This window comes from Agelaius phoeniceus, chromosome 7 (assembly GCF_051311805.1).
Source record: "Agelaius phoeniceus isolate bAgePho1 chromosome 7, bAgePho1.hap1, whole genome shotgun sequence".
In the NCBI taxonomy this organism is placed as follows: Eukaryota; Metazoa; Chordata; class Aves; order Passeriformes; family Icteridae; genus Agelaius; species Agelaius phoeniceus.
The window spans coordinates 36,240,787-36,266,242 of record NC_135271.1 but is presented as its reverse complement, the minus strand read 5'-3'; the positions used below and the strand labels follow the sequence as shown (position 1 = coordinate 36,266,242).

The 25,456-nt window shown below is 50.7% G+C and overlaps 1 protein-coding gene and 1 long non-coding RNA gene across 2 annotated transcripts in view; one reads left to right on the top strand and one right to left on the bottom strand.

The window, feature by feature from the left end:
• Positions 1–235: 235 nt before the first annotated feature.
• Positions 236–23,684, bottom strand: IGFBP5 (insulin like growth factor binding protein 5). Its single transcript, XM_054636372.2, has 4 exons — positions 22,342–23,684; positions 5,183–5,409; positions 4,910–5,029; positions 236–4,550 (listed from the first exon to the last, which is right to left on the bottom strand). The coding sequence occupies exons 1-4, from the start codon at positions 22,670–22,672 to the stop codon at positions 4,419–4,421; spliced, it is 810 nt and encodes a 269-aa protein (XP_054492347.1). The 5' UTR covers positions 22,673–23,684; the 3' UTR covers positions 236–4,418.
• LOC129122479 (uncharacterized) overlaps positions 21,993–25,456 on the top strand; it is a 31,744-nt gene continuing 28,280 nt past the window's right edge. Inside the window, exon 1 of the long non-coding RNA XR_013183087.1 lies at positions 21,993–22,039. This is a non-coding gene — a long non-coding RNA (uncharacterized LOC129122479). The remainder of the gene's footprint in view (positions 22,040–25,456) is intronic.

Genomic DNA, 25,456 nt, shown 5'->3' with positions numbered 1-25,456 from the left:
TGTAAAGTTAAGCTTGCAATTTTTACTAGTCACCTAGCAGATTGTTCTAGTATCAAAAGCTCCCCTGAAGCATTGCCACCATTTTACCCCATGCCCTGTACCTCCCTGAGCACCCTTGTGGAGCTGGCTGAGCCCCCCAAGAGACCCAACACAGGCGGCCATGGGATGCTCGGGGCTGGAGCAGCTCACTGGCAGGCCCTGGCACACAGATGCTCCACGAGGGTCAGGCACGAGCTAACTGAATGCATAACTTTATTAAATAAATGCTTTGTCATGAGAAAAGACAAAGATCAAAGAGTAACATAAATTATAAGTTGAATAAATAGTATACAGCAATCTTCACTTTTTAATAAAATGTGAGATTTTTTTTTTAAGTACAAAATGCTAAACAGAGCATTAAGCTCTTCTTCCATTGTCAGTTTTTCACAAACTGCTTTTTTTTTTTCCCACCAGTAAGATTATGAGTATTTCTTGTTTACTGGAAAAAAAAAAAAAACAAAACAACAAAACCAAAACAAAACAACAGAGCTACCGTATGTATGTAAAGCTATAAAAAGCTACCGTAAAATGTGTAGTGAGTATTGCTTAAAGATAAAAACCAGGCAGGAAACTCGGAATCTGGTGTGTTTTAACAACTGTGTTACAACGGTGGGTAACGTGCGTGGTGACGTCTGTCCCGGTGGCAGTGGCGGTGGCTGGTGGGGCTGGGGAGGGGGCCACAGCAGGCAGGGATCCTAGCCAGGGCCAGGACAGCGGTCTGGAAGCGAGGTGAACTGACAGTTCTTTAAATATACAATGCTCCATTTGGGGGGAAAAAAAATCAACAATGACAACAAAACAAAACAAAACAAAAAAAAAAGAAAACTAAACCAACAGCAAAGAATTTTCATGGGGAAGGCGGAGAAAAGGGGAAGGGGGGAGAGAGCGGAGAAATAGTGCAAAATGCTCTTGTACTAGTGGTTTTCGAGGTCCACTGCAGTACAGACAAGGGGTAGCCCAGCCACTGAGCGCCGTTCCCTGGGCAGATGTGGTGGAAGGGCTGTCCTGAGCCATCCTTGTCCTCTCCTTCCTTCCCAGCTCGCATCCTAGATACCAACGTGGGCTCAGCACAAATACCGTAGCCAGAGACCCCGGAGCCTCAAGGCCCCCCGATGCACAAATTGCCAGCATCTCCTGGTGTGCCTCAACCCTCCCCAGCTTCCAAATCTGCCCCTTCTGGTTCTCTCATCCTAAATGCAGAGGGTGCTGCTGGGTGCTGAGAATGGGAGCACCTCATCACTGCCACCCCGGAGGGTGACCAAGCCCTCCTGAAGTCACTCTCAATCCCAGCCCAACCCAGGCTCCAACCCCGGTCCTAAATATTAGTGCAGCCTGTAAACAGCCTCGTCCTGCTGGAGATCCTTAAGGGAGTGGGCAGCTGGGGGGGTCACCTGGTGCCCCGTCCGGGGAGCCGAGGTGATCTGGGGGGTGAGGGTGGTGCACCCCAAATGTCCATCATCCTTTCCCCCAGGTTTGTGGGGACAGGACAGGCAATGCCATCCCAGCATGGCGTGTGCAGGGGTGAGGGAGGCTGTGTGGGATGGATTTTGGTACTCTGGGCTCCCAGGGCCACATAGACTTGCTTGGTAGGGAGAGGACGCAGCATCGCCCCGTGTCCCTTCCCAGTGTCTATGGTGGCCTCTTTGTGACACCACTGTGGGGCCCTGTGAGCTGACCCTCACCCTGCAAAAAGCATCCTGGCCAAAATGCAAGGTCCATGGGGGTCTGATGCCCTTCCCATCCCACCCCAGGGGCACGTCTCCTTTCTCTGCAGCCGAAGGCTTTCAAGTTTTGGGAAATTAAACAAAAAAACCAAAGAAATAAAAAAAAAAGCAAGAAAGAGGAAGAGAGAAGGAAGGAAGGGTCCTGGGAAAGGTGGTACTGGCCTATGACAGTCAGGAGGGTTTGCACAGGGATCAGCAAGCGGACAGTGTCAACAATGGTGTCCAGTGGCCCTTGGGGTTAGCACAAGCTCCTCCTGCTGTCTTCACCCCATTCTTCACTCCACTTGCACCCCAGCATTAATCCACCACTCTGGTTAAACCAACCCTGCTCCATCAGCCCTGCAGAGCCTGGAGGGGTCCCTCTCTCAGCCCCCACCATGCTCCCTTCCAACAACATGGAATTACCCCATTCCAACAGGCTTTTTTGGGGGCACATCTACACTGGTAGCACACTTCCTTCTTTTCAACATGGGAAGGTGCTTTGTCCTCAGGACAAAATGTGTTCTGCTGCATCTCCGTGGAAGTCCATAGGCAAAACTCACTCCCACTGTCATTTGGAGGGAAATAACCACAGGTGTCCAGTCCTGCCCTCCATCAGGGTAACGTCCTGGTGGGGAGCCCACGGGATGCTTAGGGGAGTAATGTCATCTCACAAGAGGCTGTGAGGGCTCCCAACCTGTGATGGCAAGAAGCCTTCACCAGAACCCCCTTGTCCCATCCCCACTGGTGGGGCTCCAGTGGTGCTGTGGACCTCCATTTTTCTTTGCCCAGGTCCAGGAAGCTGAAAGGGATATGGGGGTTCAGGAACCTTCCACCTGAGATCTGCTGTGTCCTTTGGCCAGTGCTGGCTGCCACCTCCAGCCGTGGCAGTAGGATGTGGTTCCCAGCGGGTGTGTTTCCCCACCACAGCACCCAGACCCCACAGCTCCCTTTCCTTTCTTTCCTTCCATTCACTGCAGGATCTCCTCCCAGCACCAACATCGTGGAGACCCTTGTCAGGGATAAGCAAGAGGCGAGAGTCCCAAAATCAAATGCAAATGTTAAAAACAAGAAATGAGTTAGGAAGGCAGCCGAGGGCTGTCCCAGCATGCCCAAGGCAGTGGGTCTCCATGGTGCAGTGGCTGCTGTCACTCAACAAGGAGCTGGGCCCCAGGTTAAAGGCAAGGGCCCATCACAGGATCTTACTGCAGGGTCATGGGAACCAGCCGTGGCAACATGAGCAGTATCCTCAATGCAAAAGGATGGTGTTTTCCTACCCACGGGGAAAGCTATAAACCGGCCTTAACAAAAAACCAAGATGAAACAAACTGGAGGTTTGGGGGTTTTCCCCCCCTGGAGCAAACCATATTTTCGGCTGTGTAAAAAAAAAAAAAAAAAAAAAAAAATCTCCATAGTTGGTCGTCTTTGTGGTGGCAAAGGGTGGTGAAGAGTTTTGGCCCTGATTCCCCTGTCTCCATGTAGGGATACTTCAGTCTGAACAGTGATGCAGTCCTCAGAGTTGATGAGGCCGTGATTCCACAGGCACCGATGCTCCTCCATAACTCTGCTTCTGTGCTTAATCCAGCAGGTCATTATTTGTTTTTGGGAGGGGCAGCATATCTCCCAATTGCATATTACATTGAAACCTCCAGAATTCAAGGTGAAGCGTTGCAAGGAGGGAAAGCCACATCAATGCACACACAAATGCATGCAGGTGACGAACACTTTCACACCTGGATGGACAAAGGCCAGTCCTGCTTGTCCAAGAAAATTTCTGACCTTCCAATCAAGATGAACTGGACAGGGGAGACTGTATTTCCTTCTGTGATAATTTTTTTTGAAGTCCACAGATACTTTCTGGGGGTATTTGTGCTGTTGCAGGATCTGTGTTTCCCTCCCCAGCTTATCTCCAGACACAAAGTGAACAGTCCCATGTCTCCTCCCTTGCTGAAATCTGCCTAGATTGGGGGCAGTCATTTGAGATGGAAATCAACTCAAGTGAGTCCCAGCAACATGGGGAGGACACTCTGGAGGACTGCAAGGGGAACACTGGTGGCCACAAGATTTTCTCTCAAGACCCTTCAAAAATCAACTAGCTAACATGAAAAAAATATAAAAATAAAAATGAACCTGCCCAAAACCCGTACTGGAGAATCAGCAACTTGGAGAGCTTCCTACATCAGGGTGACCTCTGCTTGTGGCAGAGGGGTGCAGGCAGCGTTGGGGAGAGGTGCAGGATGGCAGAGTGGCCATGGCTGGTTTGTCTCTGGCTCTATCCTTTCCTTGCTGAGTCCTTGTTGTCAAAAGGCTGTTGTAGATTCCGAGTCCTCAGTTTCTTCAGGGTTTATTTTTCTCTCTTCTCTTTTTTCCTTTTCTCTTCTTTCTTTTCTCTTTTTTTCTCTTTTCTTCTCTTTTTTAATTTTCCTTTTTCTTTTCTCTTTTTTCTTTCTTTTCTCTCTTTTTACTTTTCCTTTCCTTACTTCTCTCCTTTCTTTCTTTCCTTCTCTCCCTTTCTGTTTTTTTCATTTTTCTTCCTTTCTCTTTTTTCTTTTCCTTTCTTTTTTCGTCTTACATGAGATGAAAGGAATCGGAGTCCCGGGGCGTGGGGAGGTGCGGAGGGGAGGGTGGAAGGGAGTCTGGATAGATAGTGATGGGGCGGAGGGAGGGGATGTGGCTTCACTCCACATTGCTGCTGTCGAACGCGTGGCACTGCAGGTCTCCGCTCAGGAAGTCAGTCCCCGGCAGCTTCATGCCATACTTGTCCACACACCAACACAACCCACGCTTCCGGCCCCGGGAGGGCTTGCACTAGGGAGACACCCAAGGGCAGAGATCAGAAATGAGCCACCAGACGCTGTGTAGCTCCCTCCCTGGGGACCAGGCCTCGGCCCTTTCACACCAGCAATGCAATCCCCATCTCCTGGTCTCTGCTTTCAGCACTCCCCCAGCCCAGGGCTCTCTGACTTTTCCCCCTCCCTGACCAGCTCCTTCAGGATGCTTGCTTCAAGCCAGATGGCACTTGGAACCATCAGCAAGGCCACCCACCACCAAATGTGTCTGGAGATGCTTGCAGCAACACCCAGACTAACCCAGCAAAGGAAAAACCTCCATCCTTCCCACCCAGGGCAGTGGCAGAGAAAAGCCTTCCTGAGTGGGGAACATCTTACCTGCTTCCTCTTGTAGAAGCCCTTGCGGTCACAGTTGGGGAGGTGGACAGCACGGGGGACCATCCGCTGGCTACTCTTCAGCTCCTGCAGGGACGCCTCCATGTGCCTGCGGCACGGGCCCTGCGCGCAGGGAGATAAATGTGAGAAGGGGAGCACCTCACACAACAAAAGCCCCCAGGTCCCCCCACAACTAGGACCCATTTCCTAGGGGTAAAAGCCCTCCACAGTCACCTTCCCATGGGAGCCTCACGGAGGGAAGGTGAAGGCACCCACCAGCTCAAACTCCTGCCGGAGCTCGGGGATAACCACACGAGGGTGAGCCGTGTTCTCAGCCATGCCCACAAACTTTGCCAGGGTCAGCTTCTTCCGGCGGTCCTTCTTCAGGGCTTCAGCCTTGAGCTCAGAGAGGCGCCCGTGCTTGGGCCGGTAGGCCTTGGGCGGGTAGGTCTCCTCTGTCATCTCCGATGTGGTCGGCTCCTCATGCTCCCGGGACTCCCGTTCTGCAAGGAATGGGGTACCAAACTGTCATGTCTCTGTGAGATGAATTGGGCTTGCTTTTGTACAGAGACCCTCCTGCCCAACCTCAGAAAGAGCTTTGGACCAGGCAGGATGAGAACAAATAACTGAAGGAATCCCTTTCTCATCTGCTGCCTACAGCCCTGCCTTTATCCCACTGTGTGGGACTTCACAAGGTTTTGGTGTGACCTCTGAGCTCGGGACAGGAAGCTGTCTAGGAGGAGTCAGAGGTCTAGGATGCATTTCTACATACAAGGGCCATCATTGTTTTTTTGTGGAAAAAGACCAGTATGAGGGTCATCCTACCTCCAGGGCTAGGTGACACATAAATGAGACAGAGAAGCCTCTGTTTATCCATGCTGAGAGGATTAAGTGACGCGTTCATACTTCACCCTGCCTTAAGAAGGCAAGAGCACAAGCCAGGAATGCTTGAAGATGAGACAATTCCAAGGCCAAGGTCAATCACACAGCACAGCCACCACGTGGCTGGGCAGACATTTCAGCAGTGATACCAAAGATGCGGCTGACAAATGCTGGATCTCCAGGGTCCTCAGCTTGCAGCCCCACTCATGGGATCAAACCAGCTCCCATCTGCTGACACACATCCAGCAGCCAGCAAAGCCAAGGGTAACACTGCCAAGTAATGCTGCCTGACTGACATTGATGGTACTGATAGCAAAAGGGGAACATGTTTAGGTTCTGTCCATGGCACCCACCTTCCTGTAGACCCCCCAGCACAACCTCTGCTGGCAAGATGCAGTCAGGAGCCCTGAGCAGTTATATATAGGAGCAAGCTGGCGACAGTCTAAACTTAGATGACTTGTGACATTTAGTACAACCACCAGAGTGAAAAAGGGTTATTTCTTGACTAAATTTGAATACAGTTTAAAGGTCCTGAGGTTCCTGGTTTCCTGACCCCCGGGTCCCCAGCTGTCTGGTGTTGTTGATGACAAGTCCGTGCTGGGACCAGCAAGTGACCGTGAGGAAACTCACTGCAGCAGAAGGAAAGCATCAGAGTAGCTGAAATCTGTCCCTGAACAGCATCTCTTGCAATTTCTATGCCAGTGAACCCAGATCACCCCCTCCTACAGGAGGGAAAAAGGCTCAGGATTAAAATAAAAGCAGATATACGCCCCCAACAAGGCAAGCAGGATTCTTTCTGCAGACTGACTGCTCCCTGTGGAGCCCAGATGCAGCACCAGGAGGGACAAAGGTGAAGTGGATGCCACTGCTGCCCAGGGATGTCTGAGGATGCCCAGTGGGGGGGACAGACGAGATGCTTAGTGGCAGATGGCAGTGCCAGACTGTCACACACACCTCAGCTGAGGGGTTTGGAGGTGACCGAGTGTCACTGGGTGCCCAAGCCAACCACAGATAGAAGTCTCCTATTCCTCCTTGCCAAGGGGACCTTGCACTCTCTCAGCAAAAATCTGAAAGTTTCTCATGGCCACTTATTTATTAAAGTGGCCCTTTGTTTTTTTGTTTCCACAAGAACAGCACTGGATGAGCATCCCCAACTCTACACCCTCCTAACTGCCAAGAGCAACATAAAAAATCCCCTGTACCATCCCCAGGACTCATGTGGCTCCCCAGGATGGGATAATTTTGCCATTTTACCCCATGATGCTTATATGCTTGGGGTTTTATTCCTTGTTGCAGGACTCAACTGCCTGCACAGATCAGGGCTCCTCGACTCTAAAAGGATGACGGACAAGGGATAGAGAAGAAATGAGTAAACTGGAAATTACTCCCCAGAGAGTGAAACAATACAAGGTGCAGGTGAAGTACATCCTTTGCCTCAAAAGATATTCTGGCAACTCAAGGTCTGAAAGAAGAACAGAGGCATCTGCAGTGACTAAGCCCTTCTCATAGCAGTGAAACACGCAGTGTTCTGTCCCAGGAATCCCCTCTGGCACCCACATCCAGGGCTGGAGAAGGTGCTGCCAGAGTACCTCCCTGGGCTGCCCTACAGTAATAAAGGGAAGTTTCACATTGGTGCTGGCAAACCCCCAGTAACACAGGAGAGGCACAACTCATTACCTCCGCAATAACAAATAACTGAGGCACAGCTTCTTAGGGCAATCCTAACAAATAAAGGATACAAGGCAGTGAGGATTCAGTCTGAAAAACAGTACAGGGTGTCCAGTCCCCAGCACTCAGCATGCAATGGGTGTCTGCAGCAGCTCAGACTGCTCACATGGTCAGCAGCTTTACCCTCTTGCAAGCACCTTATCCCTCCTCTCCCGGCAAGCTGCCGGCAAGCCAGAGTGAGCTGGGGACTAGTGTGGAGCCCTTTCAGCAAGGATAGATGGGATTCACAGGAGCCCTGTGCTCCTGGAGATAACTGATGTGCACTAAAAGCTGCCCAGATCCCAACCCAAGTCTGGTGCCTTCTGCAGGGCTGGAAAAGCACCTGGAACTGACCCCCTTCACTCTCCCTGGCATGCATGTGCTCCCCCTCAAGTAGGAACATATGCTTGGGATGTCATACAACAAGGATTAGAAGTGATGGGACTCCTTCATCTGTGACTCAGCAGTGGTGTCTAGTTTGGGTTTTTATATCCCAGTGATAACTCCATGGATGCCTTGAAGGGATCCCTTTCCTCCATCCTCTTATGTTTTTTATAGCCTAATTTCCTTCAACAAGAAGGCTGATGCAACCCCTACTTCTAACAAGCCAATTTTGGCAAATTGAAGGGCAGAGGACTCTCACAGAAACTCCTGAGAAGCTCTGGGCAGCTGGTAAAGGGCCCTCCCAGTGCCAAGAGGAGAGGGAAAGGCAGAGCTGGGGCATGCAGTACCCATGCAGCTCCTCTCCTTCTTCCTGGCTGGACCATCCACCTTAACCTGCAGCTGGCCACTGCTGCCAGACCAGACACTCACATCAGCATCCCCAGAGCTCCTGCACCCACCTGCCCATCCTCACCCACCAGCTCATTCATTACCCTCTGTCTGCCCCCAGGCTGGCTCATGGCAGGCAGCATTTGGCACCGCTGTGCCTCCATGCCTGAGGAGATGCTGGCAGGATCAACGCCCAGTTTCACCAAATGAGCCCAACTCGTGTGGAAGACTCAGGAAGGAGTTCAGGCTGGAGTTCCCTCCTCCCTCACTGTCAGGTTCTGGCCTGCCACACAGCCCCTTCCCGCCTACTCCCATCTGCCTGCCAGCCTGGTGGCACCTGCAGAGGCACAGCTGCCTGTCTGGGGACACAGGGCATGGGCAAAGCACGCTGCACCTCTGTGGGCTTAGGGCATGGCCAGGCAGGCCCTACTCATGGTGTCCCCAGATGAGGGACAGTGGGAAACAGAAGGTGGGTGGCTTGCATAGCTCCATTCCTTCTCCCCACAACACAGGAGGGGACCACCTCTCACTAGAGGTCCCAAGCTTACTGGCACAGAAAAATGACACAAAAGAATGACATCGCTAGCCAAGCCAAGGATGCTTGGCTAGCTTGGAGGTGATACATGGACTGAAGCCACCTCAAAGGGATGTTGACCCTACAGCCAAGGCAGGAGACTGAACTCAGCTCAGAGCCACTCCATGGCTTCATGTATGGTCTGATCCACTCTTGCCCAGGGAAAGACGGGCAAGCATCTGGAAAGGCTCTTGACCCAAGCCAGGCCAAAATGACTGTGCTGTTGATGAGCCCTGGGACGTAGAAAATACCCACAGCAGAGCATGGGATGTCCTATGCCCTGGGCTGAGGCACAGTGTCTTCTCCCCATGCCAGGCTAGCCAGTGGAAACTCCCTAACAGGAATAATTTCCAACCATTCCCTGCAGAAGGGAAGGGGAGTAGCAAAATACCAGGCACTGTTTCTGGGAAGCCACAAATTGCTCCTGTCTGGCTGCCTGCTGTCCTTAAGAGATACCACCCAGAGCAGACTACACATCATTCTGCCCCGCATCAAAACCCAGCCTGGTGCTCCTGGCTTCAGATGCTTTGGACCCATGTGACCCATAAGGTGGTGGGTGCGCTCACATGGGGGAGCAGAGTGTGTGGGAACAGTGCATCTCTGCCTGCTGACATTACAGAGTGGAACACAAAACTTTTTCCAAATGGCTGGGAGGCTCAAATTTTTGTAACACATTTTCATTGGTTTCTGGCAGAAAGGATCTATTGACTGCTGCTCTTAATGAACCGTGCTCGTTACAGCCACAGCCCACTGCTAGAGGACTTGCTGTCCTGTTCAACACCATCCCCAAAAGCCACATGCACTGAAGCAGTACATGCACAACCACAGCACAACTCTGCTAAACAGCCCTCTTGATTATTATCATGATCATTATTATTTACAGCATAGGCACTAACATAATACACCACTTAAGCAGGAAGGTGTTGAAGAAAGACTTAATGGGGATCTCAGTTAAACCTCAGCACAGGAACAACAAAAATGCTGTTCCTCAGCACAGGAACAACAAAAATGTCACTTGTGGAGACTCTGAGAATTTGTCCAGTCCTTCCTCTGCCCCAAACTCAGCCATCCCTGTTCAGAGATGCTCATTGCATATGGGGCTTATACAGGAATTCCATTCTTAGGTACCTGGCTGGAAAAAACCCTGAGTATTTTCCCCAGCTGCCCTCCCCATTTGTTGCCCACTCCGGAGGAGGGGACATGCTTGACCTACATCAAAACTTCCTGGTACTGGCAGGCAAATTCATCCCTGACCTGGACTTGCACCTGTGGCCATGATGGGAAAATAAAAATTCCTCCTTCCTGGTCAGCACACAGAGACAGCCACTGTGTTTGCATTCTCAAGATGCAGGCAGGGAAGGGATAATGCAGGCAGGGAAGAGATGCAAAGAGAGGAGAGTCATCTCATCTTGCACCCTTTGGCAGCTGGAGAGTACAACTGAGCAAAAGCATTCCTGAGCTCCCCAGAGGCCACCAGACTCAGCCCAGGCAGAAGCCCAGGAGCTCTCACCCGCCTAATGAAGAACAGCTCGCTGACATTCCCGTCGCAGGCACAGCCCCCAGTGTGGTGGTGACGGCCCCCAGCCCTGCTGGGGTGGTCAGTGAGCGGCCCAGGCGCTGTGCCTGTGCTGGGGTCACTGCTGAGACCACCGCCCAGCTGAGGTCAGGCAGTGAGCTCAGGCAGCCCAGCCCGAGGCCATCTGGCACCCACTGGAGCCAGAGCAGCCAGGGCTGAGGATGGAGGCTCCAGCCAGCTCCTTCACTAGCCCAGGGTGTTGTCTGCTGGAGAGCCAGCTGCAATGTGCCTTGGACTTTGAACGAACTTTTGTGCTTTGGTGGGGTCTTGGCATCAAGCCGGTGCAGTCTGTCTGGCAGGGACTGGCGAGGGAGCGTGCTGGTAATGCTTGCAGGTGATGAGAGTCTCAAATGAGACACCACACACCAAGAAGGACAGAATAACAGCAGCTCTGCTGGGACTGCCACCCCACCTCTCACAAGTCTCAGCAACGTGCAACGGACACTTAAATCTATGTCACATAACACCCAAATGCTAACACTGAGGTGTTCTGAATGGCCAAACTCCATGTGTAAGTCATTGCAGAGATGCTGCACCCTCCAAATTGTGACCAGCCCCATCATCTGGCTTGGGTTACGATTTTAGGGTGGAACTAAAGTCCAGTCTCCCCTACTGTGACTCCAGTGATCACACTTAGGCCTCCAAAGGTCTGAAGTTAAGAAAGGTAACTCCACCACCTCTTCAGTCTTGGTCCCCTTGAAGCCTGTGATGTAGTTCCCATGGGCCATGCTGTTTTACAGATACAGGAGCAGTAGTAAGAAAACACAGACCCTATTTCATGCCTGAATTAGAAACTTCAATACCTGCCAAAGGCAGCAAAACACTTTTGTGATTTGCAGAGTGTGGAAGGAAGTATTTAGCAGTCAAAGCACTCTGAAGTGCTCCCAGAAACACCCACTCTGCCCCACCACACCCAGTCACCTACCAAAGACAGATGATCAGAATCCAATCAGTCCATGGCTCAAAAGCCACACAAGCTTTTGGAAGAGGGGCCCCAGGGTATTCCAGTATCCTATACCCCTGTAACAACATGGTGGAAGTTGATGAAACCTCACTGCCTTGTTCCACTGAGACACCGTTTAAGGGAAGGATATGGATCAGTAAGGCCAAACTCAGAGAAGAGATGGAAAAGCTTCAGAGAGTTGGCTTGGAAGGCTAGGACTTATCTTCATTTCCCTAAGCCAAGAGCCAGGAGGATGCTTGGGAACTGCTCAAGAATACCGGAAGAGCCTCAGAGAACAAGCACTGATGGCAGAGGGATGTGCTATTCCATGACATTTTAAATTTTTTTTAAAGTAATTGTTTGGGCTTTGCTGAACTAGCCTGGAAGACCAGCTCTTTCTCAGGTGATTAATGTCTCCTCAGCAGAAACCTGTGGATACAGATTCTGCTGTATCAGCCAGGGCTCACCTGCAGAGCGTGAATATCAGGTGCTTGGGCTGCCCCCAGGTTCACACAGGATTCATGGGAAAGGAAGATCATCATCCTGATGACCTCTGTGTCCTCATACAGAGCCGGATGGGGGAGAAATGCAGCTCAGCATGTGGGAAAGGAGCTCTCAAGGGAACCAGCTCATGTTTTGGTCTGCTCTGGAAGTGCAGGAGCTATCTGTAGGAGTGGATCTCTGGGTCAGCATGACTTCGCAGTGCCAGCAAATGCCACGGAGGTGGGAGAGGTACAGCTATGGGAACTGGAAGCTTAAGGAAGGATCTGTGTTGCTATGTGCACATGGTACTTTCCTGAGCTGCCCTTCTTTACTGCAGTCACAAATAAAACTCTCTGAGAGTAACTCTGTAGAGCAAGGAGAAAAGCAGGTTTGGATATGGGGAGCTTCATGATGGAAGCTCCTTCCCTACACATTGCTAGCTGTTAGTTCAGCAGTCTCCAAGCACCCATGCTGGGCTGGAAGAGCCAAGCTGGGCACCAGCTGGTGGGCTAGACTGATGCTGCCTTGAGATGTAACAATAAAGACTGTGGCTGAACAGGTGTTGTCTTTGTCTCTTTCCAAGGACTTCCCAAATCTGTTTACAATCAGTTCTCCATGCAGGTGTGGGAGTTTGCAATGCACATCCAAGACACACCAAGACCTGGTGATGGTCTGAGTCAACAGGCAGCATAGCCAGAGACTCTGGGTTCTCATGACGATGATTTCTGTCCAAGAGAGAGCCCAAAATGTCTAACCAATAAAAGAATTGGGAAACTTTCCAGAGTTTCACCCTCCAGTAAGATGATGAGCAAACGTCCATCCATTTCAATTAAACGATGCTGATGTGCACCATCTTGCAAAATTGCAGACACTCTGTTGCTAGATAGCTGTTTATATCAGCCTGACATTTCCTGAACAAAGTTATCTTCCAGAGAACTGAACTGGCAAGTGGAGGGGAAGGAAGTATTGCAGGACTAGATTTATATCAAGAAGCTCCTGTTGCTGATGCACTGATGATAGGAAGATAAAACGTATTTCCTTCACATCATCTGGAGACTGCAGATGTTCACCATTCCATATGTTGAAACTGCAGAAGAAGCTGAGAGCTGATTTATGACCCACAGAAATCAAAATAAATCATCTTTCAATATCAGAGTGACCAAGACATATTCTTCCTTCCTGGAAAGGATGAAGTAATTCAGACTTTCTTAGTCTCGCATCTTTTCCAATAAATCCACCCGAGCAGCAGATTTCATTGGTTGCAATAAAGGAGGCAAAACCCATACCAAGCTGCCAAGAAACTAAGAGCAGGAAAGATTAAAAAAGCAAAACTCAGAGGAGACTGCATGACAGTCTCTGCCTAACTAAGGGTGAGAAAAATCTGGTTTACCTCCTGCAAGGCATCACTGAATTGTTTACCAGCAGTTTCTCCAGAGGGCTTATTTGTGACAAAAAGATGAGAACACACATGCTTTAAGGTTTTCTGAATGAAAACAAGAAGTTGTTTGATCATCTGACCACCTGAGATGACGTGGAAAATATCTTCCTGTGCCCACAGAAATGAAGGAGGTGTGATGTGTCCATCAGCTGTCATTATTGCATGAAAAACAAGGAGGCAGGGGGACTTTTTGGATGCAGGTAGCTCAGCATCAGCAGTGGAGGAAGTGTAACCAGGGAGAAGGAATAAGTAATTTGCCCTCCTGGACTCCGTGGGGGTTATCTTTAAAACTCAGGTGAAGAGTGGTACCAATATACATGAGACATAAAGAAATCTGGACTTAAAAGCAGGTGCTGCCAGGATGCTTGTCCCTTGCTCACCACAAAGAGACAGGAAAAGGCCCATCAAGGTGGAGCGTGGAGATGCACCTGTGTGAGGTGTTGGACAAGAACTGTTACAACACCAAAAGTATTTCAGGTGCGCAGCTGTGATTGCGAGTTCCAGCCTAGCCTGGATTAACTTCTAGGCCTTCAGCCTCACTTTCACAGTTTTGCCTTAAACCAGATGGAAAAGCTGTGTGAGATCATCCATTGCTCATCTCTGTGTCAGCACCAGATGACACATCATCACATGTACCGTCCATCCTGACTATTACCACCTCTGAGGGATGAAATTTCCAACCTCTGCCCTCAGGACTCCTTTCTTAATGGCTCCCTCTCTCAGAAAGCCTTTGCCTGCAGTAGGCCTGGATGTTATTTAATCTCTCAGTCCACCTAAGTAGGACCACAAAAAAGTACCAGAAGCTTGACATTCACACTCAGACAATATTGATAAGGAGAAATTTGCCCAAGCTTGATCCTAATGGGTGACTCTTGCCTCTCTTAGCCATTTTCCACCCTGTACCGCTGCATACATTAGCAATTTCTTTTGGTCCAACACAATGCAAAGATGCTTCTGAATGCTAAAAAATCCCCGTGGGCATCTTGATGGACAAAAGGGTACAGACCTTCATTTTGGGGTCTGAAATTCCATGAAAGACAACTGACCACCCCTTGTCACAGACCTAGAGCCTTTCTGGAATGGTAAAATCCTTGTTGCACTTTGTTGTTTCTCCTGCAACCTCAGGCCACTGCTGCTTTTACAAAATCAAATAACTGGCCACTGAAATAGTTATGAAATGATGCAGTAAAATTTCACCCACAGCTACTATTTCATCAGGAAAGAAGGACACACAAGTAAGAGTATGACTGTATGTGACTTTGTATTTAGATAAAATATCTTACGACATGTAATAATACCTTAAGAAATGTAATAATATCTTAAGACATGTAGTTGTGGCAGCAGCATAAGTGACTGCTGGACAGCTATAGGACAGGCATAAGACAATTCTTCTGCAATTCTTTCCTAGTAAAACTTTTCTTCTTTTCCAGCATGTTCTTTAAATTAGGAAGTGAAAGCCAGGTTCCATAGTTTTCACTGGCTTATTTAATTACAGATTTTCATCATTAGTCTAACACATAACATCTGATTTCTTAAGCATGAATAATAAATTACTCTGTTGATTTAATTGTCCTCTGATGAATCCCATCTGTATTTAGAAAAATAAAATATTTCTACTGTTTTTCTACAAAAAAGAATTATGAATATTAGCCAACTTTGCCCCCAAAGTTACCTTTAAGAAACATTCCTTCTTCTGTTTAGCTAGGCAATCATTTCCCTAAGTATCTGTCAGGATATCTTTCTTGCCCTTAAATAGCAACCAGACAACTCATCTCCATCAACATAACAATTATCTCCATCATCAAGCCAGCTGTGTCCATCCAACAAGCAAACAAACCAAACTGCAACAACACCCCTCCAGGCTCAAAGCTGCCAAGAGCTCTCCAGCCCTACCAGAGCCAACAGCCTTTGCTCTGGCCCCACAGTCCTTCGAGGACTGAGGCAGCTGGTTCCCACCGAGGGGAGAGGTGTCCAAAAGCCTTTGATTCTTTGGCCCTAGAGGAAAGGTGCTCAGCATCCTCCAGGATCAAGGTCTGCCAGGCTAACAGGGAACAGTGTGCCAGTTTTCTGGGGGAGATACTGACCCCTCATTCCCACATTCTGCATAGAAGAGACAGTACCACCGAGGTGGAGGTACAATGAAAAATGCTGGGAATATCAGAGGGGTCTGGAGAATAAGGACAATAGTGAGAGCAAGGCCTTGTGCACATGCAAACAAGAAATGCCCACTGACTTCACAAGGATAAGTATGCCTAAATATAAATATGCCTAAATATATTTAATATGCCTTCTCAAAGTTTAATCTGTTGACCAGAGTGTCTCTCTCACACATGTCCTGGAAACATCAGACAGAAGACTTACCAAAACATGCTGAGAAATGGATTCCTTGAGAGCAAATTTGCTCACAGCAAATCACCAAGAGCCCCAAATTTCTGCAAACACATTATGCTGGCTCCTGCTGAGATGAACTTCAAGCAGTGGATTGACATGAACACTAAGGGGTCCTCTCAGATCACTAGCATCAAAGAGCCACCTCAAAAACAACATCTTGCTGAGAGTTGCCTTGGCTACACAGCTGAAGGAACACAGTGTCTTGTGGGGGTTGAATGGTAAGGGGATGGGGGATGTCACCAGATATGATGGGACCCTTCCAGGATGACCTGAGGCATGAATCATGAACTGTACCCAGTGATCTTAAATGGGCAGCCCCAGGATCCAGGAATGCTGGCACAGCTGTTCCCCCACTCCCTGTCCTTGCCCTGTGTATCACCCTGGGGAGACCCAGTGTGGAGGCTCATGCTCACTGGACCCAGTGGGCCAGGTCTTAGGGGATTCCAGCATGGGGAGTCAGGTATCCCTCTCCTTCTCACCAGCAGAGCCTCCTCAGACTTTTGGCTATTCCAGTCCTGATGATAAACAGACAGTATCTACTTTTTCCCTGTAAAAAGCCTCCTTATAAACAACTAGGTGGTTATCAGGCTGACTGCCAGTGAGTTCACACAGGCTAAAGATGATCTTTGGATCATCTCTGACCTCTGCATGCATCATGTCTTTGGGTCCTGTAGCTTCCTCTGCTCAGTGCTGGAGGCTGTTTCTCCTGCCCTCAGTTGCTGCATTTCAGCAAATGTGCCATTTTTTCCCAATTCAGTTCTTCTTTCACACTTTCCTGAATGCCAGTTGTTGCTCCCTGGCATGCAGAAGTTTGCAGGATCACAGAGACTTCAGTGCCCCTGGCGCCATCTCCTTCCACCTATGACACCAGCGACCACTGCCCTGGCAGGTGGACTGGTTGTCATTTGCAAGGCAAAAATTCACACCTTCGCTGGGAAGAATTTGCTTGTTTGACATGGGAAAATTTGCCCTCAAGAAATCTCTCAGTGTCTTATCTTAGTCTAGCCAGAAAACACAAGCCACCTCCAAACAGAGGGGGTGAGTTTGGATCCACACAGCTGGCTGAGAGGAGGACAGATCTTGCATCTATCTCCTTCCTCACCTCCCATTGTTTGATATGCTCACCTGGTGCATCTCATTTCTGAGCCCTCAGTGGGAGGAGAGGATAGGCTGATCTGTATGCCAGTATCTGATCTTCATGGCAAAATATGATGTGCCAGTCATAACCAGAACCCCTGCATCTAAGAGAGGTTTGTGTGTGCTGCCTGGAAACCATTCTGCCTCCAGAGACAAGAATGCTCCGTGTGTGTGCTTGCACACATTAAATGTTTATGCAGGCGTGTGTGGGCGTGTGAACACGGGTACGTGTGTGCATATGCTCACACGCATATCTTCCCTGTGCATATTAATACTGCTGCTCTGCAGCCCACATCGAGGGGCAGGTGTGCTCCAGACAAATTCTCCACTTAACGTCTGGCCTTGAATTTGCACTACTAAGTGCTTGGGTCAAAACAAAAAAAAAAAACCAACAAAAAAAAAAAATTAAAAGGGGGCAGGGTTTGCTGTGCCATGGGCGCTTTTATCTGTCCTGTGAGTTAGCACAGGGAAACGAGCTGAAACTGTTCTTAGCGGCTCACCCAGCTGAGAGGAGGACGGCAAGCCCCGGAGGGGATGAGGTTCCCGCCACCCTTCCCAGGCTGCTCCCAGGATTTTCAGTCTGCATGAAGAGTTTAGGGAAGCGCTGCTGCTGCTGCATCTGCGGCTCCCGGGCCCGGGCGAGCAGCGCTTCCAGCCGTCGTTAGGAGGAAGCAGAGCACCGCGCTCCGTGTGCGGCAGCGCCGGGTGCCGCCTCTCCTCCTCTTCCTCCCCCTCTGCCCCGACACGTGTGACCAACTAAGACACAGGAGACCCTGGGGGATGTCCTGAAGCTGGCACAGAAGCTACCCAGTCTTTCCTGCCCCCTTTTGTCCAGCCGGAGGGGACACCCCGCAGTGAAGCAAAGGCTTCCAGTCGCACATGACTGTGCTCAAGTCACTGACGTGCCAAAGCCGCGACGATCATCTGGGCTCAGGATGCTGCTGCTGCTGCTGCTTAAGTGTGACACAAGGAGGCACAATGGCCTCCTCCAGCATCCCTCAAGTTTGCAGAGGCCCCCGTTTGAGAGCAGCCCCTGCTCTCCGCTGTGGTGGTGCAAGCTCTGGAGGGGCTCCCTGCACTCACCTGGAGCGGGTCCAGGGCTGTGTGGAAGCTCGGGGCCAGCTCTATCACTCATGCACGCACGCACGCACGCACAGAGCCACGTCTTTTCTCCGGTGATCTCTGCTGGCACTCGGCAGGAATTTCATTTGGATCAACTATTTAATATTCTCTCTCCTTCCTTAGAAACCAGGCTGCCGAAAAATCCTTCCAGCCAAGGCCCCTCCTTTCCTGTTTGAACCACCCTATCCCTTCCTCCCCCGTACACACACACACCGCAGAAACCCAGCTCTCTTGCTGGCACCTGATGGATTTCACTCTCCGTCTATTTTTTTTTTAAATATATTGTTATTGAAACTCCAGATCAAAAGAAAAAATGGAGATTTTCCTGTTTGTTGTCTGAGGTTTGGCAGGCCTGTTGATACTAGCTTTCACCTTGACAGCTCGGAGCTGCTTTGCACAATGGACGTGCGGCTCGCACCAGCCGGGTCCCTCCCGCAGTGACATGTGCACAAGCCAGCGCATCCCTGCTCCCATGACCCCTGCCCTCACCCTCACCCCGGAGCTCGGCATGGAGCTGCCCACCTGCCTCCCCACATCCCCTCTGCTCACCCCTGAAGCCCCGCATCCCCAAATGCGGAGCAGGCGAGTATGGGAAGGGGGAATGGGGTGGGGGAAAATGTGCTGGGGAGCAACAAAGGACAGCACCAAACACAAGCTGCTGCAGGAAATCTGTGCTCGGCAGCACTCCTCCTCCTCCACCTTTCAGCTGACGCTGCAAAGATGATTTTCTTAGGGCTAATTCTGCAAACCCTCCCCTTTCCCCTCCTGGTTATCGTTGGCTCACGGTTTCATAAGGAAACTTGCCAAGTCTTGCTCGCTTTCTAGAAAGAGGGCAGGAATGAGAGAGAAGGAAATATTTGACAACCTTTGTTTTTCCATGAGCGTTTTTAGGGCAGCAGGCTCCAATCTGTGCCCTCCGCTCCCTGGTGCTCAGCCTGACCTTGCTGTCTCAGCAGGAGGAAGTCTGGCAGGAGCACAGGGGAGAAAAATGGAAAGACATGGTATATTTCAAAGGAAACCTAAACAAAACAGAGAAAACCCAGAATCCTGCAGCCTGTGCCATAAATGAAGCTCATTCATGTTTTTTTTACCAGGAACAGTCAATTGCAGACGTGATGTTTGGCTTTAAGTAAAGGACAGTGTCTGACTGTTGTGGGAGGAAGGACTACAGGGACCATCCTGTCAATACCTAAATATCCATCTACTTAAAACAAGTCCTACTAAGGCTCTTTAATCCCACACTTGCTTTCATTTCAGACTTCTGAACAAACCAGGAGGACATTCTGCTCATTACCTCTGGCATTCCTCAGTACCACTGCCCAGCATACATATGAAGAAACTGAGGCATGCTACCTGCAAGCATCATGTCCCCAGGCAAGACATCTGCTCTACAGGAGAGCTAAGCCTGGCCTCCCAGGCTCTGGCTCTTGCAGTGCTGCTCAATGCATTTCTACCTTGTCCATAAGGAGGAAAGCATCTGCAATTTTAAACTTGGCCAGCACGAGGGCAGAAATAGATAGAAATGTAGTTTGATCTAGTCCTCACCACTGTCACATAGTTTATTTTGCAGAGTGCTGATTTTTTCTCAGCAGTTCGCAGCTCAGGGCCAATTTTGGTCATTGATAGATGGGAGGGCCAGGCCAGCTTTCCCAGTGCACGGTCCCTGTGCTGCTGGCCAAACTGGCAGAGGCCAGAAAGTTCAAGTCAAACTTAATTTCTTTTCTTGCCCTGTTGCTTAGAAACATGCCTATGAAAATATACTTTGTTCTCACACACTACCAGTCGAATGCCAAGTGACTTTTTTTTTCCCCTCTCCCATCCTCAGGAATTCCTGATTTATTTTTTATTTCTATTTGCAATTGCATAAATCTCAAGAGGAGCCTTCTGGTCTCCTGTGGCTTCTTGCAGCAGCCTTTCCAATGCAGGCTCATCTGCTGTCTGCAAACAAAGCCTGTCGAAAAGAGGCCCCTGCGGCACTTGGGGAGTCCAAACTGGAAGTGCAGGTAGTGCCACAGGGTTGGTTTGCACGACAAACCTGCCACCGCTTTCCTGTCCCTCTCCTTGCTCATTCAATGGGTGTTGAATCCCAAGAAAATCAAAAGGAGTGGAATTACAAGGGTTAAAAGTTTTCACACAAAGCACCTGCTAAAGGACCAGTTTCCTTGGGAAGTGCGAGGCAGGTGAAACGGAAGGATATTCATGCTGGGAGCCGAGCGCCAAAGCTTCTTCAGGTGCCTGACTGGGGCACCCTCAGCACAGGCACGGGGAATGGGCCTTGCTGCTCTCCCGCTGGGTTTCAGCGGCATGGCTTTGCCTTCCCAGCCACACTGCCTGCCCCCGGCCACGCACACACACGTGCAGAGTAAATAAACACCAGGATGACGCACTCCGGGATACTTGGCCTATCTCTGCTGACAGCGGTTACTGCCCAGCTTCCTGGGCTCCCCAGCAGGAACGTGGCTCCTGGCCTCACCCTCTGCTCCCTGTGCAGGTCAGCTCCCAACCCTCCTATCTTACAGCTGCTCTTCAAAAAACCAAGCTCAGCTTTGCTGTTTCTAGCTGATTAAAGGGAGTTTGGACATCTGATGTCATTCGAGGGAGGGGGGAAGTTATTACACACAGAATTTGGTTTTGCTCTGAAGGATGGTGCGTAGCAACGCAACCACTGCCTGCAAGCAGCAAAGGGGAAAAATAATAAAAGCATCACAATTTATTAGGTGCTAGAAAGGAAAAACGGATTCCCGTTGCATGGGTATAAGCAGACGCTTGCTGACAAGTAGAAATGACCGTTTCATGGACCAGAAAAAGTGAGGGTTTCTGGTTTGTTTTTTTTTTTTGCCAAGTGGTCTCCTGGACATGCAGACACCCTCCCTACCTCCCTTCACACTGTGGCAGAAATACGGATGTATTTGGAGGAATACAGGGAATCTGTCCTCACATGAGCTACAGGATCCAGAAATGGGAGTGAAATGAGTGTCAAAATGAAGGAGCATTTTCTTTCATGCTTTTGTCATGTGCAAGGTACAAACATTTCAGAAGCTTGGCCTTGCACTGGTGCTGCCACGCTCACCTTCATGGTTGCTTTTAACCTGTTCTTGCCCATTATTAACCACACCAGCATTATTTTCTGCAAACGCATATCCTGTCCCTAATGCACCTGCTCTCTTCATCTCCCTGATTTAAAGGCCATTGCCCAACAAAGATGTCTAGCAGCTGGCAGACAGAAAGAGCAGGCTGTAGTGATTCCAAGGAGGAAGTGTGAGGCAGAGCAACAAACCTGGGGGTGGCTGAGGACTTTGGGAACGGGCTGCTGGTTGAAAGGAGATGCCCTGCTCTCCTCTGTACTTCAATCTGCAGAGATCAGCTTGGGCCCCAGAGCAAGGTGGAGGATATGGTGATAGAAAGTTGTCAGAGAGAGGGTTGAAGACAGGTATGCAGGAAAGATGCAAAGGATGCAACTGGGGAAGGACTGGGATGCAGTTGTGACTAAAAGGGTGCATCTGGGAAGTGGGGAAAGAAAATCCTTCCACTGGAGATGGGACAATCAAGAGGCAGTGATGGAAGGCAGGGTGGGGGCTGTGAGATGATGCAACAGGAGGTTTGACCAGAGCACAGATGGAAGGAAGGATGGGAAAAGTGGCAGGGGGCATGGAAGAACAGCTAGGGGGGTGGCAAAGTACCCACAAAGATGGAAAAGCAACTGTGGGTGTGGGTGGAAGAACATCTAGAAAGATGTGAAAGTAGCTGGAAAGGTGGAAAAGCAATAGGAGGGGTGAAAGAGCAGCGGGAGGAGTGGTGGTGGTGGTGAAGCAGACAGAAATGATGGAAAAGCAACCGGGGGCTTGGAAAAGTTCGTGGAGGGGGTGGGGAGGAGAGAGAATGGGGAAATAGCTAGAAAGATGGAACAGCAGCCAGGGTGTGTAATTGTGTGAAAGAGAAAAGTCAGGCAGAAAGGCAGAAAAGTAGCCACAAAGATGGAAAAGCAGCTGCTGGTGGTGCAGGGGAATGGAGGAGCCGGGAAGGCGAAAAAGCACACGGCGGGGGAGGGGGGGGAGGGGGGGATGGAAAACCGGGCGGAAAGATGGAAAAGTAGCCGGGAAGGCGGCAAAGTAAGTGGGAGCATGGAAAAGCACCTGGGAAGATGGAAAAGCAGCCGGCGGGATGGGAAAGCAGCGGCGGGGGCAGGGAAGAGCAGCCAGTGGGAGGGAGCAGAAAAGCAAGCGGAAAGATGGAAAGGGAGCCGGAAAGACGGAAAAGCAAGCGGAGGGTCATGGAAGAGCACCCGGAACGAGGGAAAACGCAGCCGGGAGCTGGCGGTGGGGTGGAAAAAGCAGGCGGAAAGATGGAAAAGGAGCCGGCAGGGCGGATAAGCATCCGGGAGAGCTGCGGATGGAGGATCGGGGTCACTCACCGGCCTTGGCTTGCTCGCGGTAGCTCTTCTCGCTGAGGCAGACGGCGGTGCCGTGGAGCAGGGCGTGCAGCGGCTTCTCCTCGCCCTGGCGCGGGAGGCAGCGCAGCCCGCGGGCGCAGCGCTCGGTGTAGACGCCGCAGGGCTGCCCGGCGGGCAGGGCGCAGGTGAGGCAGCAGCCGCAGCCCGGCTCCTTCACCAGCTCGCAGCCCAGCGGCGACGGCGGGCAGAGCGACAGCGCCTTGGCGTCGCAGGGCTCGCACTGCACGAAGGAGCCCAGGCACCGCGACAGCCCCGGGCAGGCGCCCAGCAGCACCAGGAGCCGCAGCAGCATCGCGGCGGGGATGCTGCGGGACGGGGCGCGGGGGGCTGCCGGGAGCGGGCGGCGCTGGCTTTCCGCTTGCCCCTTCGGGGGCCAAAAGAAAAAAAAAGGAAAAAAAAAAAGGAAAAAAAATTATAAGAAAAAATTAAAGAATTTTAAAAAATAAAATTCAAAAAGGAAAGCGCAGCCCCTGCTTGCAGGCGCCCCACTCTGGGGGGTATTCTTGGGGTGCGAGACCCTCCTGCTTTTCTTTTGGCGCTGGGAGAGGGGGGACGTCTAAAATTCCTTTTTTTGTCTTTTTTTTTTCTCCCCCCCGTTTATCCTTTCAGCTTTTTCTCGCCTCGAAAGGGGGAATTCGCACCGCGATCCGCGGGAGCGCAAAAAAGAGGGAGGGAAGGACGGGGGGAAAGGGAGCGAAGCCTGCAGGGGTTGCACAGCCTACAGGTTGCAGGGGGGAGGCGTGGGGGAGCAGGGGTGTTTGGGGAGGTGGGACGGCGATTTCACACAGTCGCTCACTCACGCGCACACACACACTCTTCCCAAAGGGCTGGGAGGAGGCAGGTTGGGAAGGGAGCAAAGTTCCTTGAAAACCAGTGTCCTGCTAATAATGCATCAAAGCAGTCAAGAGGAGAAGGAAAAAAAAAAAAAAAAAAAGAAAACGCAGGAGAAGGAAGAGGGGATGCAAAGCTCCCCTCCCCTCCCTCTTCTTCTGCAGGAGGAAAAGTCTCTCCCGACGCAGCGAGCTGCTGGGAAGCTTGGTATGAAGCAAAGTTGTGTTTCGATCGGCTCTGTTCAACTCTCCCGCTTTCCTCTTCCAAGATTTGCAAAGAAAAAAAAAAGACCAAAAGAGTAAAAAAAAAAAAGTTTTCTGCAAAGTTGGAGTGTTTTGTTGCAAAGTCGGCAGAGGAGCGGTAAAAAATCAGGGGGAAAGGAAAAAAAAAAGAGGAAAAAAAAATCCACTTTGTAGATCTCCCAACACTTTTCCCCTGGAGAAGTTTCTAAAGAGACTGAATACTGCAGAACAGGCTGTCTTTTAAATAGACTGCCTCTGGCTGCCTGCCAGCCCCTCGCTGCAATTTGAGATCCCAATGACACCTCAGCTTGACTAGGTGCCAGCAGCGAGGGCCCTATCAGTGCGCGCTCGGGCCGTGGGGGTGGGGTGCGCAGCTCCTGACTTCTGGGCTTCAAACCCCGGGCAGTGATCAAGGATAATATTATGAGGAGAGACAAGGGGAGGAGGAGGGGGAAGGGGAAGCCGAGGACTGGAAGGCGGGGGGTGGGGGGGGGGGGGAAGTTCAGATCTTCACGGTTTAAGAAAAAAAAAAAAGCAGCAAAGTGGTTGCCGTTGGGTTGCAGGGCAGCTTGGGCTGCAGGGAGTCTGGATGGGAGAGGTCAGGGCTCTGAGTTTGGGGAGGAAGAGGGAGGTTGGGTTAGCAGGGGCTGATGGTAGGTGCTGTGCGCTGTGCTGGTGGGTGCGGAGCCCACGGCGGGCTGGGAGCCGCGCAGCACCGTGCGCTCCAAAGGTGAGCAGGAGGAGATGGCTGGGTGCCTGCCAGGGAGCTACTGTCGCCCGCCCCGGCCCAGGAAGGAGCCTTTGTGTGTGCAGGGTGCCCAGCCCTCCTCTCGCGTTCCCTCTGCCCCCGGGCGAGGTTTAAAACCGCAGCGAGGCTTTGCCGTGTGCCGGGGTGCGCCCCTGACACCCCCAAACAGCAAGGGTTAACACGGCCGGACAGTGAGCAGAGGGAGGGCTGGGCTGCTTGTAAGCACTGTGTTAGATTCCTCTTTGGAAAAGTTCGCTGTTGCTTAGGGCATGCCAGAAAAGAAGAGGAATTTTGCCATGTGAAGTCCAATTTGCACGTTTTAGCTCATTCTTCTGTCTCTTGCCCTGCACAAAATGGGGAGGGAGAAGAAAGGGAAAAAAAAAAAAAAAGCGCTTTGCAGTGCTCATCCCCTGTCCTGGGCAGCTTGGGGTTTGTTGTCTTTTGTTCCACCGCTGCATTCCTCAGGGTTACAGTTCTCCCGGCCCTGGTCCTTCTCACTTGCCTCCCTCAGTTCTCATTCATCTCGAGGAGCAAGGAAGCTGGAAGCGTAGGAGAGGGAATCTCCAAACCCGGGGTGTGCAGCCCCCGCAGCTGTGCTCAGGGGTTACACCTGGAGCAGGGGGTGAGCAGAACCAAGGGTGGGAGTCTGCTCAGAAGCTCAAGCACGGGGGCGTCTACCAGGGCAATGGGAAATTCAAAGGGATCAGCTAATTCTGAGTGAGGTTTATGTGCGATTCAAGTCAACCCCCCTTCCACACAGGCACACACTCCTCCAAAGCTTCATATTGCCCAGGTTTCTTTTTAGATCAGTCATCTGTGCAGCTGCATTGCATGGATTTTGCCACTAGAATGCACCCTTATCTATGGTAAGAGGACGGATGGTTGCTTAAAAGCATTAACTCCTTCTTCTCCAAAATTTCCAGCTTAAGGCTTTCTTTGCACCTCTCAGGTGTTCCTTGTTTTACTGCCTTTCTACCCCATGCAGACTCAGTAGTAAAGATCAAATTCCTCCTGTTCTTACCCCTTGCCCTCCAAAAAAGAAAACAACATTGCTAAGCTTGGTTGGGTGGTTTTTTGCTTTTCTTTCTACCAAGAGTTTTTTTCCAGAGGTTTTATTTATTACTACCTGAATCTCTGCTTCGATCACAGTTAACTGAAAAAGAAAAAAAAAAAAGAAAAGAAAAAAAGGCACCTTTAAGGTAAGAAAAGCACTCCTCAGGGGTTTTATCTTGAAGTGCTTTAAAATGGTTTCTCC